We start from the raw sequence: 24,881 nt of genomic DNA, 5'->3' as shown, positions 1-24,881 counted from the left end.
ACCCCAAGGCTGGGAACATTCACTGCGCAAACCATGGAACAAACGGCATTTGTTTGGACTCTCCTCTGACATTAAACCTATAAAACTCGTACTAATTTTCTATTCACTCCATTGGGTTTTCCACTTCGGTTGTAACAAACTTACTCAGACATAATGCTGATAAACAGCTGTTCATAGTTTATCGCTTTTAATAAAATGTAACTCTTCGTCCTGAGTGTTCGAAACAGCGGCTTGGTCTAGGAACGGACAACCAACTCATACTTCCTGTTCTGATGTATGTTTCAACAGCGAATGGAAACGATTACGGAGGGGTTGTGACATGAAATAACTAGGTTTTAACGACAGACAGTACGCTAATACAATGTTGTTGTTTTCTAGCTTATTGTAAGGAGTCTAAAGCCGTCAAGATGCTTGAGACACCTCCTGGGTATCCATTTGAAGAGATAGAATATGAGGATATAGAAGTTGAAGAGGTAAGTGTCGTATGATAGCTATACATACCAAACCATCAGCCTTCAATGACTGAGAAAATTTAGAGAAATCACACTAGCTAGCCTAGTTGAATAGTAGAGAAGTTTAGCTTTGTGTTCATCCATGTAACTTCTGAATGCCCATTTCAACTATGGAGCCAAGATACCTATTTCAAAACACCAGCTACAGTATCAAGAATGATTTGTAGACTATACAGAAAAGAACGAGACAGACCACCACTCTGAAACATGTCAAATTATAGCCTAGAGGGGAGCCTGTCTGTCCAAGACTCACAGAAGGGACAGAAATGAAAATGCAAGGTCTTCCTTGAAAACATGCTACTAGACTAGAGTTGCAGTGTTTTATGGATATGTGACATTTGTTTCTCCAGGTTGTTGGCAGAGGAACATTTGGAGTTGTCTTCAAGGCCAAATGGAAAGGCAAAGATGTGGCCATCAAGACCATAGAGAGTGAATCTGAGAGGAAAGCTTTTGTAGTAGAGGTACAGGAACATCCTTGCCTGAAAATCACTTTTTTTCTGTGTGTGTAAGCCTGGTTTTGGGTATAGTGTATTGTTGAAATGCGTTTGTCTTGTTATCACAATAATGTCCATCCTTTAAAAAAAATACCACTAACATTTATTGACACATTTTATATTAGGTAGCAGCAGTCAAATGATATCCAATTACAATGGAAATGAAATGTGCGCGCGTGTTTAGATGGTGAGATCCATTTCACTTATCCATGTCTCTTCTTCATCCAGCTCCGCCAGCTTTCCAGAGTAAATCACCCAAATATTGTCAAGCTCTATGGTTCATGTCATAATCCAGTAAGTACATTCAGGAAAGTTGTCTTCTTAGTATGATTTGCCTGGTGTTCAACGATATACTGTAGTGTCATTATTCCTTTATTAGTTGTTATTATTAGTAGTTATTATTCATTTATTAGGTCTACACTTTTTCGTCTACATTAATTTGACACCAGATTTGCAATCCCATGCAGTATGCCTACTGTAAGTGTTTTCCCCTTTTGATCACAATGATTGAAACATTCACACACAGGTCTGTCTTGTTATGGAATACGCTGAAGGTGGCTCTTTATACAATGGTAAGAAATTACTCTTTAACTCTCCACTGACGGCATATCTATTTATTATGGCCATCGAAATGTTAGCTATTAAAATCAGATCCAACAATAATACATAGGGGTGTCATTGTATGCTGACGACTCAAACGTCCTCTTAAATCTGCAATCTGGATCCCTCCACAACCTCAGAGGATCCAGATAATTTTTCTGACCTCGAACTAGGATAAGTGTACCATATTACATATTGGATTTTTTTGAAATGCAACTTACGTGTAGTTTACCAATAAAATGGTCTGGCGGTGATGTGGACACAATCACTATTCATATGTAGAAAGAAATAAAGGAGCTGCAACACATTTTAACAGAAAGTTGGCAAAAATAGATAAGATCTTGCTACCATGGAATGGTAAATACCTATTTGTGGAAAAATTATTAAATTCTTTAGTTATATCCCAGTTTACCTATTTACAGTGGTGGAAAAAGTGCCCAATTGTCATACTTGAGTTAAAGTAAAGATACGTTAATAGGAAATTACTCAAGTAAAAGTGAAAGTCACCCAGTAAAATACTACTTGAGTAAAAGTCTAAAAGTATTTGGTTTTAATTATACTTAAGTATCAAAAGTAAATGTATTTGCTAAAATGTACTTAAGTATCAAAAGTAAAAGTATAAATCATTTCAAATTCCTTATATTAAGCAAACCAGATGGCACTATTTTTTATTTACGGATAGCCAGGGGCACACTCCAACACTCAGACATAATTTACAAACGAAGCATTTGTGTTTAGTGAGTCCTCCAGATCAGAGGCAGTACATGACCAGAGATGTTCTCTTGACAAGTGCGTGAATTGGACCATTCTCCTGCCCTGCTCAGCATTCACATGTAATGAGTACTTTTGGGTGTCAGGGAAAATGCATGGAGTAAAAAGTACAGTATTTTCTTTAGGAATGTAGTGAAGTAAAAAATAGTATAGATACAAAAAAAACGACTTAAGTAGTACTTGAAAGTATTTTTACTCAAGTACTTTACACCACTGTTCAATTGAGAGAATTTCCACACTGCATGATATGGGCAAATCATATAGGACTTATTTTTAACCAAATGTTGCAATTGCGATTTGACTTGCCAATTAGAGCAAGACTGTTGGAATCATGGAAATATGACTATTCTAATTCTATAGTTAGAATATAATAGTGGGCACTTTGAATAACGTGTTGTTTGAGATGACAACAAATTAAAATGCCAGGGAGGAGTTATTGCGACAGGGTAGGAACTAAATTGTTGATAAGTGTTTCCTAGGGGACCTTAAAAGTTTTGGCTACATTGCATGTTTTCTCTTAGCTACTTCATGTTGCTAAAATATAATATTGCTTTGCATATTCCTCTTTGATTTAGAATATACTGTTGCACAAACAACATGCTGATGTTGGTACACACCATCGCTGGTAATCAGTCTCTATTAGCTAGCTACGTTTGCTCTTAGTACATTTATTAGCTAGCTATTAGCATTAGCGGCTAACAATTAGCATCTCACAAGATTTAGGGCAACTTGCTAAGAAAATACAAACTAGCTGTTTGCTGATGTAAGAAACACAAACTAATAGTGTCATTATAGAACGATAGTGGATTTATATTAAGAAGAAAAGTGAAAACAGCATTGTTGTCAACATTGTTGTATGTGCTGCATTGACCATGCAGACTGAACGAGTGTCTCGTGGTTGAGGAACATCAAATGCGCTCCTTGAGTGACAGGGGGCGTGGCTTGGTCTGTGTGGAAAGTGGCATGGAGCGAGAGAGATGAGAAGTAAACTATAAAAATGGACATTACACACGGCGTATCACATTTAACAAACCAAACATTCAAATACCGGTATAGAAAGTAAAGTAAAAACCCAAACCGGTACCTGCATCAATTCCTGTACATGATTTTCTTTAGGAATTTAATGAAGTAAAAGTTGTCAAAAATATAAATAGTAAAGTAAAGCACAGATTCCTCAAAAAGCAACTTAAGTAGTACTTTCAAGTACTTTTACTTGAGTACTTTACACCACTGCCTATTTTCTATTGGCCCTGCCTATGCCAAACGATTTGCCTTTTAAATTATTTTAACAAAAATGATTTCACTTTATTTGGAATGGCAAGCCAGACAAAATTAAACGTGCATATTTATATAATGAATATGAGTTCGGTGGGGGCTAAAACTATTCAATATTAAAGCATTAAACCTCTCACTAAAATGATCAGTATTACAAAAGTTATACTTAAACCCAAACTGGATCTCCAGTAGATTAGTAAGAATGGCTCATCCCTTGTTCAAAAATGGCATTTTTCCATTTATCCAGATTACAACCTCTCACTTTCAGTTCAATGAAAATGGACCCTTTTTGAAAATATCGCCCTTTCCAAAACAAGCCATACAAAGCTGGTTGCAATTTCAGTTTTATCCTCCAGAAAAGACAGAACAAATATTCCAATAAATAATATGGTTGAATTGAAATATACGGTGTAGTTATGCCACATGTGCAGCTAACAAACACATATGGAAATGGAGGAGGCAAGTGGAAGGGGGAGAAGGTAGGGAACTGGCTTTTCTTTTTGCCCTTTATTGAAGACCAAAATGGCCCCCCCAAAAAGTGTCATAAATAAGACAGAATACATGCATATTTTTTTGACTGTGTTGTGTCTGTCCATTCCCAGTGCTGCATGGAGCTGAGCCCCTGCCCCAGTACAGTGCATCCCATGCTATGAGCTGGTGTCTGCAGTGTGCTCAGGGGGTCTCCTATCTCCATGGCATGAAACCCAAGGCCCTCATTCACAGAGACCTCAAACCACCCAAGTATGACCCTTTTGTGTGTGCTGTTCCTAAACTGTCTGTTTTTAGGGTTACAAAATTCTGGAAACTTTCCCAAATGTTCCCAGTTTTCCTGAATATTCCTGGAAGTACGGGGCAATAAGCAGGAACTTTGGGAATCCTCCAACCAGGATTTCTGGAAAATGGGGGAATTGTGGGAAAGTTACCAGAATTTCATGAACACAAGTCGGTTTACAGTACTTACATATTTAATGAAGTTGTTGCACTCTCTGAACCTAAACCATATAAATTTGTTTCAGTCTGCTACTTGTACAGGGGGGCACAGTGTTGAAGATCTGTGACTTTGGGACAGCCTGTGACATTCAGACACACATGACCAACAACAAAGGAAGTGCAGCCTGGATGGCACCAGAAGTGTTTGAAGGCATGTATCCTATAGCAAGGCGCTTTCCTCCTTTCATTCAAAAGCAAAAGACTAAAATGGTCTGAGCACCAATTCTCTCTGTGTCATCAATAGAACAATCTAGGGTCTCAGTCTAACCTGTATTCCTTCACTCACCTATATCTCTCTCTGTGACTCTGTTGTCCAGGCAGTAACTACAGTGAAAAGTGTGATGTGTTCAGCTGGGGTATCATCCTGTGGGAGGTGATCACTCGCAGGAAGCCCTTTGACGAGATCGGAGGATCGGCCTTCTGCATCATGTGGGCCGTGCACAGAGGTGAGAGGTCACAGAGCCATAGACTCTTAGTTGCATACATACACACGCACAGAGGAATGAAGAGAAAAATGTACAGCACCAGTCAAAAGTTTGGACACACCTACTCATTCAAGGGTTTTTCTTTATTGTTTACAATTTTCTACATTGTAAAATAATAGTGAAGACATCAAAACTATGAAATAACACATATGGAATCATGTAGTAACCAAAAATAGTGTTAAATCAAAATATATTTTATATTTGAGATTCATTAAAGTAGCCACCCTTTGCCTTGATGACAGCTTTGCACACTCTTGGCATTCTCTCAACCAGCTTCATGAGGTAGTCACCTGAAATGCATTTCAATTAACAGGTGTGGAATTTCTTTCCTTCTTAAGGCATTTGAGCCAATCAGTTGTGTTGTGACAAGATAGGGGTGGTATACAGAAGATAGCCCTATTTGGTAAAATACCATAGTCTTTTACCAAATAGTAAAAGACCAAGACCAAGTCCATATTATGGCAAGAACAGCTCAAATAAGGAAATAGAAACGACAGTCCATCATTACTTTAAGACATGAAGGTCAGTCAATCCGGAAAATGTAAATAACTTTAAAAAAGGGAACTTTTTTGGTTCCTACATGATTCTATATGTGTTATTTCATAGTTTGTATGTCTTCACTACTATTCTACAATGTAGAAGGAAAAACCCTTGAATGAGTAGGTATGTCCAAACTTTTGACTGGTACTCTGTGTAGTGAGGTGGAATATACACTACCGTTAAAAAGTTTGAGGTCACAAATTTGATGTCCATTAAAATAACATAAAATTGATCAGAAATACAGTGTAGACATTGTTAATGTTGTAAATGACTATTATAGCTGTAAACGGCTGATTATCTTTAATGGAATATCTACATAGGTGTACAGAGTTTATTATAAGCAACCATCACTCCTGTGTTCCAATTGCACATTGTGTTAGCTAATCCAAGTGTATAATTTTAAAAGGCTAATTGATCATTAGGAAACCCTTTTGCAATTATGTTAGAACAGCTGAAAACTGTTCTGATTAAAGAAGCAACAAAACTGTCTTTCTTTAGACTAGTTGAGTATCTGGAGCATCAGCATTTGTGGGTTCGATGCAACACCGTACAACGCCATGCCATACCCTGTGGACGGCGCTTAATTGGAGCTAATTTCCTCCTACAACAGAACAATGACCCAAAGCACAGCTCTAAACTATGCAATAACTATTTAGGGAAGAAGCAGTCAGCTGGTATTCTGTCTATAATGGAGTGGCCAGCACAGTCACCGGATCTCAACCCTATTGAGTTTGACTGTATGGTACGTAAGAAGTGCCCATCAAGCCAATCCAATTTGTGAGAGGTGCTTCAGGAAGCATGGGGTGAAATCTTTTCAGATTTCCTCAACAAATTGACAACGAGAATGCAAAAGGTCTGCAAGGCTGTAATTTCTGCAAATGGAGGATTCTTTGACGAAAGAAAAGTTTGAAGGACACAATTATTATTTCAATTAAAAATCATTATTTATAACCTTGTCAACATCTTCACTATATTTACTATTAATTTTGACACTCATTTTATGTATATTTTCATGGAAAACAAGGACATTTCTAAATGACCCCAAACTTTTGAACGATTGTGCAAGTTTGAAGAAAACCTCACCTATTTGTTAAATGACGGAAAGAAGGTGAGTAGAGGAAGCCACTTTAGACTGACATTACCCACTGACACGTTAGTCTCCTGTATGTGTTCTCAGGTACTCGCCCACCCCTGATAAAGGACCTCCCGGAGCCCATTGAGGGCCTGATGACACACTGCTGGGACAAAGACCCTGCCCAGAGGCCCTCCATGGAGGAGGTCAGAAACACCATGGCAAGCCTCATGAAGGTACAGTACTGGAAAACCCCACAGACCCATGTTCTCAGAACTTCACACTCACAACTCTAATAATAACCCATATATGTTAGTAATACCTGCAATTTCAAGACTTCGCTCTTAGAGGGGAATTCAGACCCAAGTTACATGCGGAAATTGAACTTTATTCCCTTTTCTCTGAGTATTCTGACCTTGAACTTAAAACACAGCCAACTATTTGTTTGGGGTGGAGGTCATAGAAATGTAGGTGTGGCAGAGGTGTGTCTACAGGAAATCATGAATAAGGTCGAGCATCTTTCGTTCAGTAGAAAAGCATGGACTATTTCCAATAGAAATAACACCATTCTCCATGCACTGAAATGTATAAATTGATAAGAGCTTGGTTAATTATTTATCCTTTTGGAGAAAGGGATTATAATTAGGCCTACAAATGGCAATTGTTTAAAAATATTTTTCCTTATGATTGCTGGAGACGAAATTAAAACCAGTCATATGGAAGCAAACTGAAAATAATTTCAACAAGACATATATTTCGGACCCTTCTCCACAGTGAAGTAGGCTGTAAATAGCTGTGCCTTTATTCACAATTGTTATTGTATGTCCTCGTAATTTGAGGGGATGAAATTTGGAGACCCAAACTATAGGCTTATTTAGCGCCTAACCTACCAAGTAGATTTATTCACTCTTGAATGTTTTAATTATATGCCCTGGCTTTTCTCAGTTAAAAAAAAAACAATTTGTATCATATACAGTGCCTTCAGACAGTATTCACACCCCTTGACTTTCCACATTTTGTGTTACAGCCTGAATTTAAATGGATTAAAAAATAAATACAAATTGACACTGGCCTACACACAATTATGTTTTTTGAAATGTTTACCAATTAGTTACAAATGAAAAGCTGAAACATATTGAGTCAACAAGTATTCAACCCCTCTTTTATAGCAAGACTGACAAGTCACATAATAAGTTGTAATGTGTGCAATAATAGTGTTTAACATGATTTTTGAAAGACTATGTTATCTCTGTACCCCACACATACTGTAAGGTAAGGTCCCTCAGTCGAGCAGTGATTTCAAACACAAATTCAAGCACAAAGACCAGGGAGGTTTTCCAATGCCTCACAAAGAAGGGCACCTATAGGTAGATGGGTAAAAAGCGTTATGTTTGGGGCAAATCCAATACAACACATTACTGAGTACGACTATATTTTCAAGCTGCATCATGTTATGAGTATGCTTGTAATCGTCAAGGACTGGGGAGTTTTCAGGATAAATGTAAGGGTTGTCGTCGGGAGAAAGCGAGGACCAAGGTGCAGCGTGGTAAGTATTCATTGTAATTTAATAAAGAATGAATACTGAAACAAAAAAAAACAATACACGACAAACGAACAGTCCTGAATGGTGCAACAAAACACAGAACAGAAAATAAACACCCACAACCAAAATGGGGAAAACAGGCTACCTAAGTATGATTCTCAATCAGAGACAACGACACCTGCCTCTGATTGAGAACCATACTAGGCCAAACACATAGAAATATAACAACCTAGAAAAACAAACATAGACTGCCCACCCCAACTCACGCCCTGACCAATTTGACAGAGCTTGAAGAATTTTGAAAAGAATAGTGGGCAAATTTTGCACAACACAATCCAGGTTTGGAAAGAGCTTAGAGCCTTACACAGAAAGAGTCACAGTTTTAATCGCTGTCAACAGTGATTCTAACACGTATTGACTCAGGGGGTTGAATATTTATCCAATCAAGATATATTAGTGTTTATTTCTTGTATTTTTAATTACAAAAGTTAGAATTTTTCTTCCAGTTTGGCATTAGAGTATTTTGTGTAGGTCGTTGACAAAAAATAACAATTGTAACACACCAAAATGTGGAAAAAGTCACGGGATGTGAATACTTTCTGAAGCCACTGTATATAGGTGGCTTTCTTTAATTGATCCCTAACGTTCTGAACCCGTTCTCCCTATATATTATATTGAGTCTGTCGAGAAAATTCTAATGAAAGATGCACTGTATTTAAAGGGATGGCTTTAGATAAATGTAATAAAGTCCTTGAGGAAATCTGTTGGACAGCAAGTGGGAGGGTTTTTCAGCGATTTAATTGCATTTATTCAGAGCACATTGCGTTGCGCACCTGCATAAGGTTAAGTCTGAATAACAAATACTGAGAAGTGCTTCATTCAAAATGCGTTGAAATGGCGCATCCATTTCTGACCGAAGTCTGAATCGGACCCTTAGTTATTATGAAATGGTGGCTTTGTTCCACAGTTTGAGTGTTTGATTTTATATCTACATTGAACAAAAATATACAGTTGAAGTCAGAAGTTTACATACACTTAGGTTGGAGTCATTAAAACTAGTTTTTCAACCACTCCACACATTTCTTGTTAACAAACTATAGTTTTGGCAAGTTGGTTAGGACAATTACTTTGTGCATGACACAAGTAATTTTTCCAACAATTGTTTACAGACAGATTATTTCACTTAATTCACTGTATCACAATTCCAGTGGGTCAGAAGTTTACATACACTAAGTTGACTGTGCCTTTAAACAGCTTGGAAAATCCAATAAAATTATGTCATGGCTTTAGAAGCTTCTGATAGGCTAATTTACATCATTTGAGTCAATTGGAGGTGTACCTGTGGATGTATTTCAAGGCCTACCTTCAAACTCAGTGCCTCTTTGGGAAACTCAAAAGAAATCAGCCAAGACCTCAGAAAATAATTGTAGACCTCCACAAGTCTGGTTCATCCTTGGGAGCAATTTCCAAACACCTGAAGGTACCACGTTCATCTGTACAAACAATAGTATGCAAATATTAACACCATGGGACCACGCAGCCGCCATATCGCTCAGGAAGGAGATCTCCTAGAGATGAACCTACTTTGGTGTGAAAAGTGCAAATCAATACCAGAACAACAGCAAAGGACCTTGTAAAGATGCTGGAGGAAACAGGTACAAAAGTATCTATATCCACAGTAAAACTAGTACTATATCGACATAACCTGAAAGGTCGCTCAGCAAGGAAGAAGCCACTGGTCCAAACCGCCATAAAAAAGACAGACTACAGTTTGCAACTGCACATGGAGACAAATATCATACTTTTTGGAGAAATGTCCTCTGGTCTGATGAAACAAAAATAGAACTGTTTGGCCATAACGACCATCGTTATGTTTGGAGGAAAAAGGTGGAGGCTTACAAGCCGAAGAACACCATCCCAACCGTGAAGCGCGGGGATGGCAGCATCATGTTGTGTGGGTGCTTTGCTGCAGGAGGGACTGGTGCACTTCACAAAATAGATGGCATCATGAGGGAAGAAAATTATATGGATATATTGAAGCAACATCTCAAGACTTCAGTCAGGAAGTTAAAGCTTGGTTGCAAATGGGTCTTCCAAAAGGACAATGACCCGAAGCATACTTCCAAAGTTGTGGCAAAATGGCTTACGGGCAACAAAGTCAAGGTATTGCATTGGCAAATGCATCACAAAGCCCTGACTTCAATCCCATAGAAAATTTGAGGGCAGAACTGAAAAAGCGTGTGCGAGCAAGGAGGCCTACAAACCTGACTCATTTACACCAGCTCTGTCAGGTGGAATGGGCCAAAATTCACCCCACTTATTGTGGGAAGCCTGTGGAAGGCTACCCGAAACATTTGACCCAAGTTAAACAATTTAAAGGCAATGCTACCAAATACTAATTGAGTGTATGTAAACTTCTGACCCACTGGGAATGTGATGAAAGAAATCAAATATGAATAAATCATTCTCTCTACTATTAATCTGACATTTCACATTCTTAAAATAAAGTGGTGATCCTAACTGACCTAAGACAGGGACTTTTTACTAGGATTAAATGTCATGAATTGTGAAACTGAGTTTAAATGTATTTGGCTATGGTGTATGTAAACTTCCGACTTCAATTGTAAATGCAACATTGAAGGAGTTGGTCCCATATTTTATGAGCTGAAATAAAAGATCCCAGAAATATTCCATATGCACCAAAAGCTTCTTTCTCTTAAATTTTGTGCACACATTTGTTTACATCCCTGTTGGTGAGCAGTTCACCTTTGCCAATCCATCCACCTGACAGGTGTGGCATATAAAGAAGCTGATTAAACAGCATGATCATTAAACATGTGCACCTTGTGATGGGGACAATAAAAGGCCTCTAAAATATGCAATTTTGTCACACAACACAATCCAACAGATGTCTCAAGTTTTGAGGGAGTGTGCAATTGGCATGCTAACTGCAGTAATGTACACCAGAGCTTTTGCCAGATAATTGAATGTTCATTTCTCTACAATAAGCCGCCTCCAACATTGTTTTGAATAATTTGGCAGTACATCCAACTGGCCTCACAACCGCAGACCAAGTGTAACCATGCCAGCCCAGGATCTCCACATCCAGCTTATTCACCTGTGGGATTGTCTGGGACCGGCATAAGCTATGGATAATGAACACAATTGCATTTTATCGATGGCAATTTGAATGCACAGAGATACCATGACGAGATCCTGAGGCCCATTGTTGTGCCATATCACCTCATGTCTCAGCATGATAATGCACGGCCCCATGTCGCTAGGATCTGTACACAATTCCTGGAAGATGAAAATGTCCCAGTTCTTCCATGGCCTGCATACTCACCAGACATGTCGCCCATTGAGCATGTTTGGGATGCTCTGGATCGACGTCTATGACAGCGTGTTCCAGTTCCCGTCAATATCCAGCATCTTCGCACAGCCATGGAAGAGGAATGTGACAACATTCCACAGGCCACAATCAACAGCCTGAACAACTCTATGCGAAGGAGACGTGTCGCACTGCATGAGGAAACTGGTGGTCACACCAGATAGACTGGTTTTCTGATCCACACCCCTACTTTATTTATTTTTTATAAAGGTATCTGTGACTAACAGATGCATATCTGTATTCCCAGTCAAGTTAAACCCATAGATTAGGGCCAAATTAATTCATTTAAATTGTCTGATTTCCTTATATGAACTGTAACTTAGTAAAATCTTAGAAATTGTTGCATGTTAAGTTTTTATATTTTGTACAGTATACATTTCCTGTAAGTATTGTTCATTGCACTCTTCCTCCCATGTGTCTGCAGTACTTCCCAGGGTCTGATGAGCCTCTTCAGTACCCCCACCAGTGTCCAAGCAACAGCAGGAGTGGCTCCTCATCAGCCACAAGCACAGGTGAGTTCCATAGATTTAGATAGGCTTTGAAAGTTTATGGATTATATAAACATTTGGAGACAAGTAACACTATATCTTGTATTAAAATTGAGTCAAAACTTTGGAAATGCATATTAATGAAGTTCAGAAGTTGCTGTTATTACAGAAGTTTCTGGAAAAACATTTTAAAAAGCCATCTTCTCTTCTGTAGGTTCCAATGCAGACAACACTATCAACAGCTACAGATCCGAAGGCAACATGGAGCATGGAACAAACTGTCAAGAGAGAGATGACACCCTGAAAAACGAAAAATTTCCACTTCAGTTCAAACCTTTAAAGGTGATGCATTTGTCAACTGCGTTTATTTTCAGCAAACGTAACGTGTAAATATTTGAATGAACATAAGATTCAACAACTGAGACATAAACTGAACAAGTTCCACAGACATGTGACAAACAGAAATGGAATAATGTGTCCCTGAACAAAGGGGGGTCAAAATCAAAAGTAACAGTCAGTATCTGGTGTGGCCACCAGCTGCATTAAGTACTGCAATGTGAGATGTTTCCCCAATCTTTCACCAAGGCACTCGCAAGTTCCCGGACATTTGGCCCTAGCCCTCACCCTCCGATCCAACAGGTCCCAGACGTGCTCAATGGGATTGAGATCTGGGCTCTTCGCTGGCCATGGCAGAACACTGACATTCCTGTCTTGCAGGAAATCACGCACAGAACGAGCAGTATGGCTGGTGGCATTGTCATGCTGGAGGGTCATGTCAGGATGAGCCTGCAGGAAGGGTATCACATGAGGGAGGAGGATGTCTTCCCTGTAACGCATAGCGTTGAGATTGCCTGCAATGACAACAAGCTCAGTCCGATGATGCTGTGACACACCGCCCCAGACCATGATGGACCCTCCACCTCCAAATCAATCCCGCTCCAGAGTACAGGCTTCGGTGTAACACATTTTTTTTTTGACAATAAACGCGAAGCCAACCATCACCCCTGGTGAGACCAAACCGTGACTCGTCAGTGAAGAGCACTTTTTGCCAGTCCTGTCTGGTCCAGCGACGGTGGATTTGTCCCCATGGGCGACGTTGTTGCCGGTGATGTCTGGTGAGGACCTGCCTTACAACAGGCCTACAAGCCCTCAGTCCAGCCTCTCTCAGCCTATTGCGGACAGTCTGAGCACTGATGGAGGGATTGTGCATTCCTGGTGTAACTCGGGCAGTTGTTGTTGCCATCCTGTACCTGTTCCGCAGGTGTGATGTTTGGATGTACTGATCCTGTGCAGGTGTTGTTACACGTAGTCTGCCACTGCGAGGACGATCAGACGTCCGTCCTGTCTCCCTGTAGCATTGTCTTAGACGTCTCACAGTACGGACATTGCAATTTATTGCCCTGGCCACATCTGTAGTCCTCATGACTCTTTGCAGCATGCCTAAGGCACATTCACGCATATGAGCAGGGACCCTGGGCATCTTTCTTTTGGTGTTTTTCAGAGTCAGTAGAAAGGCCTCTTTAGTGTCCTAAGTTTTCATAACTGTGACCTTGATTGCTTACCGTCTGAAAGCTGTTAGTGTCTTAACGACCGTTCCACGGGTGCATGTTCATTAATTGTTTATGGTTCATTGAACAAACATGGGAAACAGTGTTTAAACCCATTACAAGGAAGATCTGTGAAGTTATTTGGATTTTTACAAATTATCTTTAAAAGACAGGCTCCTGAAAAAGGGACGTTTCTTTTTTTGCTGAGTTTAGTTGTTGCAAAAGCTAAAGTAATAACTCATCCCATCCATGTTCATGCTGTTCATGTTCTTTCTCAGGGGGGAACATTACGCCACAGCCTGCCCCTATCCAGAGGGCCTAGTATGGAGAGCCTGCCTGAGCGTACCCAGAGCCCTGCCCCCACTGAGGTCAAAGGGCAATGTGCTGGCCAGTCAGGGCCAGAGCTGAGAGCACCTATCAGTCCCACAGGTATGGGCCCTATTTAGTATTGGTTGAAACAATAGAGCTAGTTTACCAAAGATTGTATATGCATGGAACCTACTGAATATCTGACACTGTCACTACAGTGTTCACCAGGGGGCAGTACCATACAACATTCTCACCATTATGTTTTCTATGTCCTCAGATATTAATGGTTTGGACAGCTCCATCCCCATGGCTTATCTGACACTAGATCACCAGCTGCAGGTACTGTTCTTTCTCCATTCATCCTCAGTCCTGACAGCTACTAAATCCTAATACTGATAACCAACTAGCAATGTTTTACATTCTTACATCTCCATAGCCTACTCACTGCCCTGTTTGGATTTCATGTGTCCTCCACTTGAAATATTACATTTGTTTAAAAACTATTATAAGAATGTGTGTGTAAATTGTAAGTGAATGATGGTGGTGTGTGTATTCCTGGGTTGGGTTTAGCCCCTGGCCCCATTCTCAAACTCCAATGAGTCCATGGCTGTGTTTGAGCAGCACTGCAGAATGGCCCAGGAGTACCTGAAAGTGGAGACTGAAATTGCCCTACTCACCCAGAGAAAGTAAGTCACATATGAGCCCAGTATTCCCTATGCAGAAGATGTTTGTCCAATATGTACAAACTGTACTGAAGATGGCACCGTAATCTGGTGTTATGTCTAATTAATTACTGTCGAAGATGTTTTACTAACTTCTATTTGTTGTGATACCAGTTACTCTTAACGTGAATACATTAATTAGAATTCAATCTAACAACATTGTTTCCTGTACAGAATATTGTAGTATTTTACTGTATGTAGTAATTAGTTGTAGAGTGACAGTGAATGCAGGCTACCTAAATGCTAAACATGTTCTCTCTCCCTTTGTCGTGGGGATGTGTAGGAAGGAGTTAATCTCTGAGCTGGACCAGGATGAAAGGGAGCAGCAAAATACTTCCCGTCTGGTTCAGGAGCACAACAAACTGTTGGACGAGAACAAGAGCCTCTCCACCTACTTCCACATTTGTAAGAACAAGCTGGAGCGGATTCAGAGTCAGCAACAACAGAAGAGTTAGAATACCTTTTGATGTGTGCTTGCTGCCCCAGAACTGTCCTCAGATCATCAGCAGCCAAATAGACTGTCAAGGGGCCATTTTGTGTGGTCTCCTCTGTAGACCCTCAACTGTTTTGGGATTTGCAGCCAAATATACCTGCCATATTTGTGATGACTGCTTCATATTTCTCATCAACTGTTTTCAGATGAGTAGCCCAAGAGACTGGCCATTTAGTGAACTAAACTCTTCCCTGTTGCTCTTAGCTGTTCCTGGATCAGTGGCCAAAGCGGAAGGCCATGTCATTATGAATGCTTTGTAGATCCCCAACTGATCCAGTCAGCAGCGGACTGCACAAAGCATGTCTCCCGTCAGATTCTTGCTCCCCAATGCGCTGTACAGTAACAACATACTCCACCTGTCTCAATCCAGAGCTGCGTTCAGTACAACAATGTTGCAAAATGTTGTGCAAGACCTATTAAGAACAGCTAAGTTAATTTACATGCATGTTTTTGGAAAGACGTCATTCTATTCTGCCAGAGGTACACTGGACTAGTTGAACAAGGAAAGTCTGGAGGCCCTGTAAAGTCATCTCCTACTGTAGCTATTGACATCAAGAGGAAAATGCAGTTGCCCCTAGAGACTGATCTTGGGTCAGTTTAGTACCCCCCCCCCCCCCCCCACCATTGTGCCTAAGGGCAACTTCTGTCCATAGCTCGACATCCAGGAATTATCAGAAAGGCTTTGTAGAAAATGATTGATGATGTGAAGGGGGGTGACTTGCAGTAACACCTCAGTTGACTTGAGGTGTTTCCTGTCTTGTAGCAGATGACTGTCACTATACCCTCCCCAGGACTGTTCTAGAGGTGCTAGTTGTAAAAGAAGTGACTCAGCTTGTTTTCACCGTCTGACTCTGGCCTCTCTGTGACAGCTAGCTTGGTATGGAGATGACAAATAGATGACTAAGTTGTGTTTTTAAAGGTTTATACTCATTCGTATATCTTTATTCCCTTTTTACGTACACAGAGTAAACAAAACTTTAGGAACACCTTCATAATATTGCATTGCACACCCTTTTCCCCTCAGAACAGCCTCAGTTTGTCAGGGCATGGACTCTACAAGGTGTCGAAGGTGTTCCACTGGGATGCTGGCCCATGTTGATTCCAATGTTGGCTGGATGTCCTCTGGGTGGTGGACCATTTTTGATATACACAGGAAACTGTTGAGTGTGAAAAACTCAGCAGCATTGCAGTTCTTGACACACTCAAACCGGTGCACCTGGCATCTATTACCATACCCCGTTCAATGGCACTTAAATATTTTGTCTTGCCCATTCACCCTCTGAGTGGCAAACATACACAATCCATGTCTCAATTGTATTTTATGCTTAAAAATCCTTCTTTAACCTGTCTCCTCCCCTTCATCTACACTGACTGAAGTGGATTTAACAGGTGACAACAATAAGGGATCATAGCTTTCACCTGGATTCACCTGGTCAGTCTACGTCATGGAAAGGGCAGGTGTTCCTAATGTTTTGTACTCTCAATGTATATGCAATGGCTCCTTGAGAAGCAATGACAATATTTCAAAAGGGTCTTTGTTTTTAGTAATTTTATGTAGCCTATATTTTGAGGTCTTTCTCAAGTCTCATCTGCCTTAGATGTTTTCGATATATTTTCTCATAGAATACCACCACCACGTAGTCCACTCAGTATTTGTGTTTATATTTTGTTCATTTTGTCAAATATTTCACTTTTGTATTCACTCCTAAATGTGTATTTGCTGGTTGTGGACTTTGAGTTTGGTCTTGTTCCAGTACTTCCACAAATGTGTTATACACTTGTTTGCTTGATTTGCCCTCTGTGTGCGTGTGTGTTCACAAGTTGCCTTAGGTTGTATCTCACTGTGTATTGTATTTTTCTAAATAGCGCTTTGACTTGCAAAATCGGAAGGGTTGTCAATGCACTTTTGAATGTATATCTCAAGAACTTCAAAAGTACTGAAATAAAAAAAGTGAATGCACACAAGAAAAGGCTGCTTTTACATTCTTGGTATTAAGGCATTCGTGATTGAATATAATATAATCTGTTGCCCTAGCATATCTTTTTGATTTCATCTGCACTTTGTGTGTCACTTGGCAGTTCTGAAACGCCTGTATGCTTGAGTGCATAAAACATTTCCTATTATCTATGTTTTCAATGGTTTGATATATTCTTAGAAAAATATTTATTCAGATAGTGTTTTGGGGAAGTAGAATAATATCAGCATAAATGTCCTTCATTTTAATTGACTTGTTCCCCCCTTTTTGTAAATTGGTAACACCCTTTGAGCACTATTTTGTTGTTGTATATCCTCTATTTAAACATTGTGCTTGGTCATGCGTTTATGCATACCAAATCATTTTGGTAGCCCCTCTTCAAAATAAACTTATGTGCATGTGGCCATTTGCATTCTCATCGAACATAGTGAATAAAGTCATGAACTCCTTTACATCTAAACTAAGTATATTAGTAAGGTATGGAACAAATTTGAAACAATATGTATGTCTCTGAAGTATGTTTTGTCTCGCGGTTGAAACAGTGTGATGACAAAGGACTTGCTCAGTCCTGACAGAAGGGGTTTGCTTTAACTGCAGTGCAGTGGGGATATGACGGCTAAATCACTGGCTAGTGATTAACATGACTGGCTTGTGTTGGCGAAAAAGACTGATGATCTCACTCTCTCTGTCATTCCTGGCATTCCTGTTACAAGCTGCTCAGCTAATGTGAAAATGCTGGTCTTCATACAGTTGTTTTCCCTGCATGTTGAGTATGCTTTGCCTTTGACCCTTACATTGACTTGTTCTGAGTATGAAGTTCTTTCCAAAAATGTAAATGTTATTTTGCGCAGTACAGATGTGGGATCTTAATTTGAGCCAGTTTGCTACAGCAGGAAAATAATCCTGCAGCAACAGGAAAGGTAAATGATTATGTGGATTGTAATTATTTTTTTTTTTTTGTAGGGGTTGATACATTTTTCATAAGAGAAAATCAATTAAAATTTCAAAGTAGAAATTATTTCGGAAGCCTTTTTAAACCTCAAATACACTACAAGTTCTCCTGCAACAGGGTGATCAAATGAAGATCCTTCATCTGTATGTATGATAGATATTGTGTTCATAATGTTTGCGAAACCAATTTACTTGAAAGTGTTTCCATAGTTACCAAAGTAGGCTATTTCAGTAGCTTAATTAGGTCAAAAGGAGTATGATAATCTTGGCTGCAATAAGACTGTGATTCCTGGCAATTTGATAAGGTTGTTCGATTTCATGTTTTGTGTATGAACGCTTCCATACAACCCTCAGTCTTAAACAAAACATTTGGACTGAGTTTGAACCCAGTTACCCACCCACCAACCTGCCCACGCAGTTTCCATCAAGAAAAATAACAAGCTGATCTGTCACTGCTGTGTCATCTTTAATCTCTGCTTTAAAAGAAAGTAGAGGAAATTAGAGAATTGACAGCAGAATTTTGTTCCAATTTCAGGTCATGTTCAAGTGTAGGCCATGGCCTCCTGGGGGACTTGTCAGTTTGGCATTTGAAGCAAGTGTAAAATGTGTGATTCTTCCCATCACTGGCTCATTGCATTACCACTTAGTACACCATGTACAGCTGTTGAACAGATAGATCTGCAGTGAGAATCAGCTTTGGTTATTTATACCACTTGACATTGAAAATGTGGGCCAATCTGAATACCACACATCAGGGGTGGATTGCCCATCTGGCAATTCTGGCAAATTCCAGATGGGCTGGTCTAAATTGACATACACAAAAATATATATATTTTTTAAATATAAAAATAAATAAATGACAAGGTGACATAGCCGGCAGCCCATGGGCCTGTTAAGATGTATTTTTAATTTTGGTGGGCTGGCCCAACTTGGTAGGGTGGCGGCCGTTGTGCTCTGATCAACCAAAGGCTCATTATAGATTAGTATAACAGAGAAATTGTGCAAAAAATCTCAAAACTATCAGCAAAGAGACCTGGTCCGACTCTGTCATCAGCTAGACAGCAAAGACCATGGATCGTAAAAACGGAAAGGGTTCATGGGTTGCATATTTCGTCACAATGTTGTTTTGAACATTAGTTTTGGACTGATGCCCGACAAAGCATTCTACTCAATGCATCGTCAATGAGCAATGACGAAGATTTCATCAAAAATACTTGGAAGTGGCTTGGAAATACAATGGCATTCAAAAGGAGGCAAATAATTAGTAGAAAAACATTTTGATGTCACCAGATTGACTTTAGGTGCAGTATAACATTTGCTAGCTAGCTAGCTAAGATTGATGGGAGGCCACCAGATTTTAGATAGCTAACGTTAACATAGTGTAACGACCCTGGGTTTATAAGTGCGGAAATCGACTCTGCCGCACGAGCATGCTTTTGTGGCACAGTCGATAGCTCGCCGAACCTCGGGCTAGAAGGTCGAGGGTTCGAGCCTGTTTCATTACAATATTTTTTTTACGAACTTTGATAGTTAATGACAACATTGCCATCTGTCTAAAGTAAATTTGGCAACATGATAATGCTGGCAAAGTTGTTTCCTGGTAAATATTTGACTACTTTAGAAATGGCATATTTCCAGACACTATAGTGTAATTTAGACTAAACAGTAGCTAGTTAGCCTCTGTCCGGTATGACTGGGCTTATCATCACTTTAGGGCACCACTATGGCGCCACCGATAGCGGGCGGTTTGAGAATGTTCATAACAATGACATGGCATGACGTGACAGAGGTGCAACCTATGAATACAGAAACAGCACATTCTACATTGTCACCTCACACAAAACATCCTATTTTTGGATGGCTAAAACCATGATTTGGTCCAACAGTAAAGCCTTATTCTCATGATTTCTGTCATGAAAGTGTGTGCCCTGCCCCTGTTCCTGTTTTGTGGGGCTTGCTGCTATAATGAGTGAGCCACTCTCCTCTCCCCCATGCGCTCGAGAGATAAGTGTGTTCTGATCATATAACATTTCAAGCTTCGTTCCCTTGTCCCTAGTGAAGAGAGGAGTGCCTCAGCTTTCTGTAGGTACAATAACTGATTTCTTAATAATCAGCTCAATAGCAACTATTTTACAACCAAGATATTTGATAAGGCATTGAGATATGGAGCAGCACGCACACGAAATGGCCCTCACAGGCCACTGTGAGGGCATAGGCCTATATATAGGTCTCATGGGTAGTAGCCTACAACTGCAATGCTTTTTAAAGACATTACCTTTACTGTTGGATAAATACAAGCCTACTAGCAGTGAGTAGTATATTTAGAGTTAGCGATCTAGTTAATGTGTAACCCCAAATTAATACGCCTATGATATTAGTTAGTGCACTTAAAGATGTATGGAATTAATCTCTGTTGAACAAAAAAATCTGGAAATTGACAGTAAAATATAGCAACTATAGTCTAATTGTCAACCCAAAAGTCATGACAATTTCTGGATTAGGTTGCACAAAATATCTTGAGTCATGCATTCCTGCTTTGACATGTTATATGAAATAACTTGTTTCCTGAATACATCAGTAGTCTATTTATTACACTTCTTAATAAAGAACTGTGAATGACTTTATAAGATGATAACTCGTGATTTGGGTCCAACCAAATCCTGGCCTGGTGCCACCAACTGTAAAAGTTAGTGGCACCAGTGACACCAGGGGAAAATGTTAGTCTGTAGCCGTGTAATAGTAATGAACACTGAGGGTTGGTGATGATTCAGGCACATATGACAGGCAATAATTTGAAATATAGCCTAAGCCGTTTGCTTGGGTTTTATAATGTATAAGGATGAAGCAGACAGACAGACTTGTTTTGTTTATTATTATTTTATTCAACCTTTATTTAACCAGGTAGGCTAGTTGAGAACAAGTTCTCATTTACAACTGCGACCTGTCCAAGATAAAGAAAAGCAGTGCGACAAAAAGAACAACACAGAGTTACACATGGGATAAACAAACGTACAGTCAATAACACAAAAGAAAATAAAAATCTATGTAGTGTGTGAAAATGTACTGTCGAAGAGTAGGGAGGTAGGCAATAAATAGGCCATAGAGGCAAAATAATTACAATTTAGCAATAACACCGGAGTGATAGATGTGCAGATGATGATGTGCAAGTAGAGATACTGGGGTGCAAAAGAGCAAGAGGATAAATAACAATATGGGGATGAGGTAGTTGGGTGTGCTATTTACAGATGGGCTGTGTACAGGTACAGTTGCTAAGCTGCTCTGACATCTGATGTTTAAAGTTAGAGAGGGAGATTTAAGACTCCAGCTTCAGTAATTTTTGCAATTCGTTCCAGTCATAGGCAGCAGAGAACGGGAAGGAAAGGCGGCCAAAGTAAGTGTTGGCTTTGGGGATGACCAGTGAACTATACCTGCTGGAGCGCGTGCTACGGGTGGGTGTTGCTATGGTGACCAGTGAGCTGAGATAAGGCGGGGCTTTACCTAGCAAAGACTTAAAGATGACCTGGAGCCAGTGGGTTTGGCAACGAATATGTAGTGAGGGTCAGTCAACGAGAGCATACAGGTCGCAGTGGTGGGTAGTACTGTATATGGGGCTTTGGTGACAAAACGGATGGCACTGTGATAGACTACATCCAGTTTGCTGAGTAGTGTGTTGGAGGCTATTTTGTAAAGGATATTGCCGAAGTCAAGGATCGGTAGGATAGTCAGTTTTACGAAGGTATGTTTGGCAGCATGAGTGAAGGAGGCTTTGTTGCAAAATAGGTAGCCGACAGACACAGAGAAGAAAATAAGCACAGAGTGACAGACAGACAGCACAACAGGGAGTTGAACAAAATGTCTAGAACAGAGGCCCAGTTATAGTGATGAGTTGTATCTCCAGTGTGTTACAAATTTGCATTGGTTAAACAAGAGGAGGACCATGTCTCGCCAGTCACTGGTACAGGAAAGGTTGAGAAATGCTGTACTGTCCTGCCAATGTTATGGGTCAGCACGACTGCCTGTGTCTAGGTAGGGTGTGTAGGGTCCCTCCAGTCTGCTTTCCGCCCCCTCAAAAGTTGTCAATGACCTCCTCACCTCTGCTGATGCTGGTGCCGTAAACATTCTGATTCTCCTCGACCTGAGTGCCGCGTTTGACACAGTGAGCGATCAGATCCTCCTCATCAGGCTTGAGGGATCTGTACTGTCCTGGCTACAATCATACCTCACAAACCGGACCCACTACATCTCCCTCAATGTCCACACCTCAGATTCAGCTGCAGTTACACAGGGTGTTCCCAAGGGCTCTGTGCTAAGTCCCTTACTCTTCATCATCTACATCAGCCCCCTTGGTCAGATCATCCGTCACTTCAACCTTGACTTCCACTGCTATGCCGATGACACCCAGTTCTACAACAGCACCAAATCCCTCCTCAACCCACCTCTGACCCACACTGAATCCTGCCTCTCTACAGTAAAAACATGGATGCAACAAAACTTACTCAAGGTCTCAGTGATAAAACAGAACTCCTCCTCATAGGCACCAAATCCAACCTCCCCAAAACTGGCAACCTCACCATTGACACCCCTGTCTCTTCCTCTCCCCAAGTCTCTTCCTCTCCCCACACACACAACCCTGGTGTCATCCTGGACTCCACCCTCTCCTTTGACCACCACATAAGACAGACTGTCAAATCCTCATTCTTCTACCTCTGCAACATTGCCAAAGTCAGGTCCTCCCTCTCCCATCCTGTCGCTGAAACCCTCATATATGCACTCATCTCTTCCCGTCTTATTGACCACTGCAACTCAGTACTCTCAGGCAAACAACTCAAGCTCTCTCCATAAGATCCAAATGGTTCAAAACTCTGCAGCCCGACTCCTCACCCACGCTAAGTCCTGGCAGCACATCACCCCTTTCCTTTGTGAACTCCACTGGCTCTCTGTCTACCAACACATTGATTACAAGACCCTCCTTCTGACCTACAAAGCCCTTCACGATCTTGCCCCCCTTTTACCTCTCAGACCTTTTTCTCCCCTACCAACCTACATGTGCACTCTGTTCCACCACAGCAGGCCACCTTGTCATCCCCAGGACGAAGCTCCAGAGCTTCGGCGACATGGCCTTCTCCAGGGTTGCTCCTAGGCTCCGGAACTTCCTCCCTCTGTGATTCTGAGTCCATCCCCAACTTTCAGTCCTTTCTAAAGCCAGCCCAATCTCTTTGACAAGGCCTACCCTTAAGCCCCCCCCCCCCCCCTGCCACACACACACATTCAAGCAAAGAAATACACTACAAAGACACTCCTCTTTCCACCATACTGAGCATATGAGTTGGCAGCGTGCACATTGATGTGGGCTGGTGTGGATAAAATGCCTGGGCCGAATTCTTGTCCTAGCCAGCCCATGCCACACAGGGAAAATAAATGGTCTCCAGGAGCAGCAAGTCTGTGACAACCTGATAAAACGTTATAGCGTGCAAAGCTCCTTGGGGATCCGTTGTCTCTATATTAGAAAACACACTCTCTCTGCCTGACTATTGCTGCCTTGTTCAACCTATATTAGAGTGGCCTCCATACTGAATGTATGTTTCTGCATAATGCAGAGGAGTGGACAGTTGCGTGTCTGCTGTAACCTCTGAATTGTATTTGTCTAATTATGTAACAAATGGCTGTTAATGATTATTGTCTAGAATTGATCATTCAAATGAAATGTAGGTAGGTTTTTTTTGTCCATTGGAGAGATTTGCCATGATATTTCACGCACATTCTGTGTTACAGCCTGAAACAATGATCTTGAAATAGGATTTCTGTGTAGGCGACTAACAAGCATGTATCATGTCAAAGCCCACTGTTTCCTGCCTGTGGCATTCTCACATTTAGCTGCATGCTCAAACAGACACATAGAGGGTCATATGCCTTCCGTAAATATGCTTTGAAACTTGAAACTCATAGGCCATAATATGATTTATTTTAGAAAAATATACTATCAGTAGCATTACCATTATATAGCCTTTGTCATCATCACTTGATGGTGATTGTGTAGGGTTTTAGTAGCATAATGGGGAATGGGGTTGTGAACACGGCTGATGCTGGCTATTGTTCAGCCAGTCAGTCATGGATCTGTAGCAGGATGAGATCATGCTTTCTGTGTCCTGAGGTCTAACAGTGATGTGAATAGAGTCTGACAAGAATCTCTGCTACTCAAGGAGAGACTGGTGATGTGCAATAAGGGGATTGCTTGCTCTGAGTGATGACAATCAGTTAATGGGCGGTTGGTCATAAATGTGTTTAAATGTGTCATCAATGGTCATAAATGTGTTTAAATGTGTCATCAATGAGATACATTATTATTATTATATATTTTGTAAATTGTTATTGTAGCTTTTTTATGGCTTCGGGCTGGTATGACGATAGGATGTTATTTTGTCCTTTATTAATGGTTGATCATCATAGGATTATCGTCATTGTATGCTGTTTTCATTCCTAGCCATCCTCCTGTGCCTCGCTCCGCGCTGAATTAAACACTTCTATAGCCAAACGTGGATTTACGGTGACATGATTGTAAGGCCAATTCACCAACCCCAAGTGCGTCCCGCTATTTTGAGTAAAATGTCAAAGCGACCGGGGCTGTAGCGTAATTTCTGCACAGCGCATTGTTGTGAATGAGGGACAGGGTGACGTCAGCCCTCGAATGTCAACAATGTAGCTACTGGGAGAAGGCGTTTCAT

The 24,881-nt window shown here is 40.6% G+C and overlaps 1 protein-coding gene across 2 annotated transcripts; it reads left to right on the top strand.

Moving 5' to 3' along the window:
- On the top strand, nt 1-17,187 carry LOC139383529 (mitogen-activated protein kinase kinase kinase 7-like). 2 transcript variants are annotated; one of them, XM_071128098.1, is made up of 15 exons: nt 1-274; nt 379-473; nt 863-973; nt 1,235-1,300; nt 1,533-1,578; nt 4,255-4,393; nt 4,669-4,797; nt 4,964-5,088; nt 6,845-6,975; nt 12,098-12,185; nt 12,376-12,503; nt 13,987-14,137; nt 14,295-14,356; nt 14,588-14,703; nt 15,023-17,187. In XM_071128098.1, exons 2-15 carry the CDS (start codon nt 408-410, stop codon nt 15,192-15,194), a joined length of 1,530 nt encoding a protein of 509 aa, XP_070984199.1. In that variant the 5' UTR covers nt 1-274; nt 379-407; the 3' UTR covers nt 15,195-17,187. The 2 variants fall into 2 exon arrangements, with proteins under 2 accessions (XP_070984199.1, XP_070984200.1); XM_071128099.1 differs by lacking the exon at nt 1,533-1,578 and having other exon boundaries at nt 15-274.
- The last annotated feature ends 7,694 nt before the right edge of the window (nt 17,188-24,881 follow it).

Source organism: Oncorhynchus clarkii, chromosome 25, assembly GCF_045791955.1.
Source record: "Oncorhynchus clarkii lewisi isolate Uvic-CL-2024 chromosome 25, UVic_Ocla_1.0, whole genome shotgun sequence".
NCBI lineage: Eukaryota > Metazoa > Chordata > Actinopteri > Salmoniformes > Salmonidae > Oncorhynchus > Oncorhynchus clarkii.
This window is presented reverse-complemented; position numbering and strand designations above follow the sequence as displayed.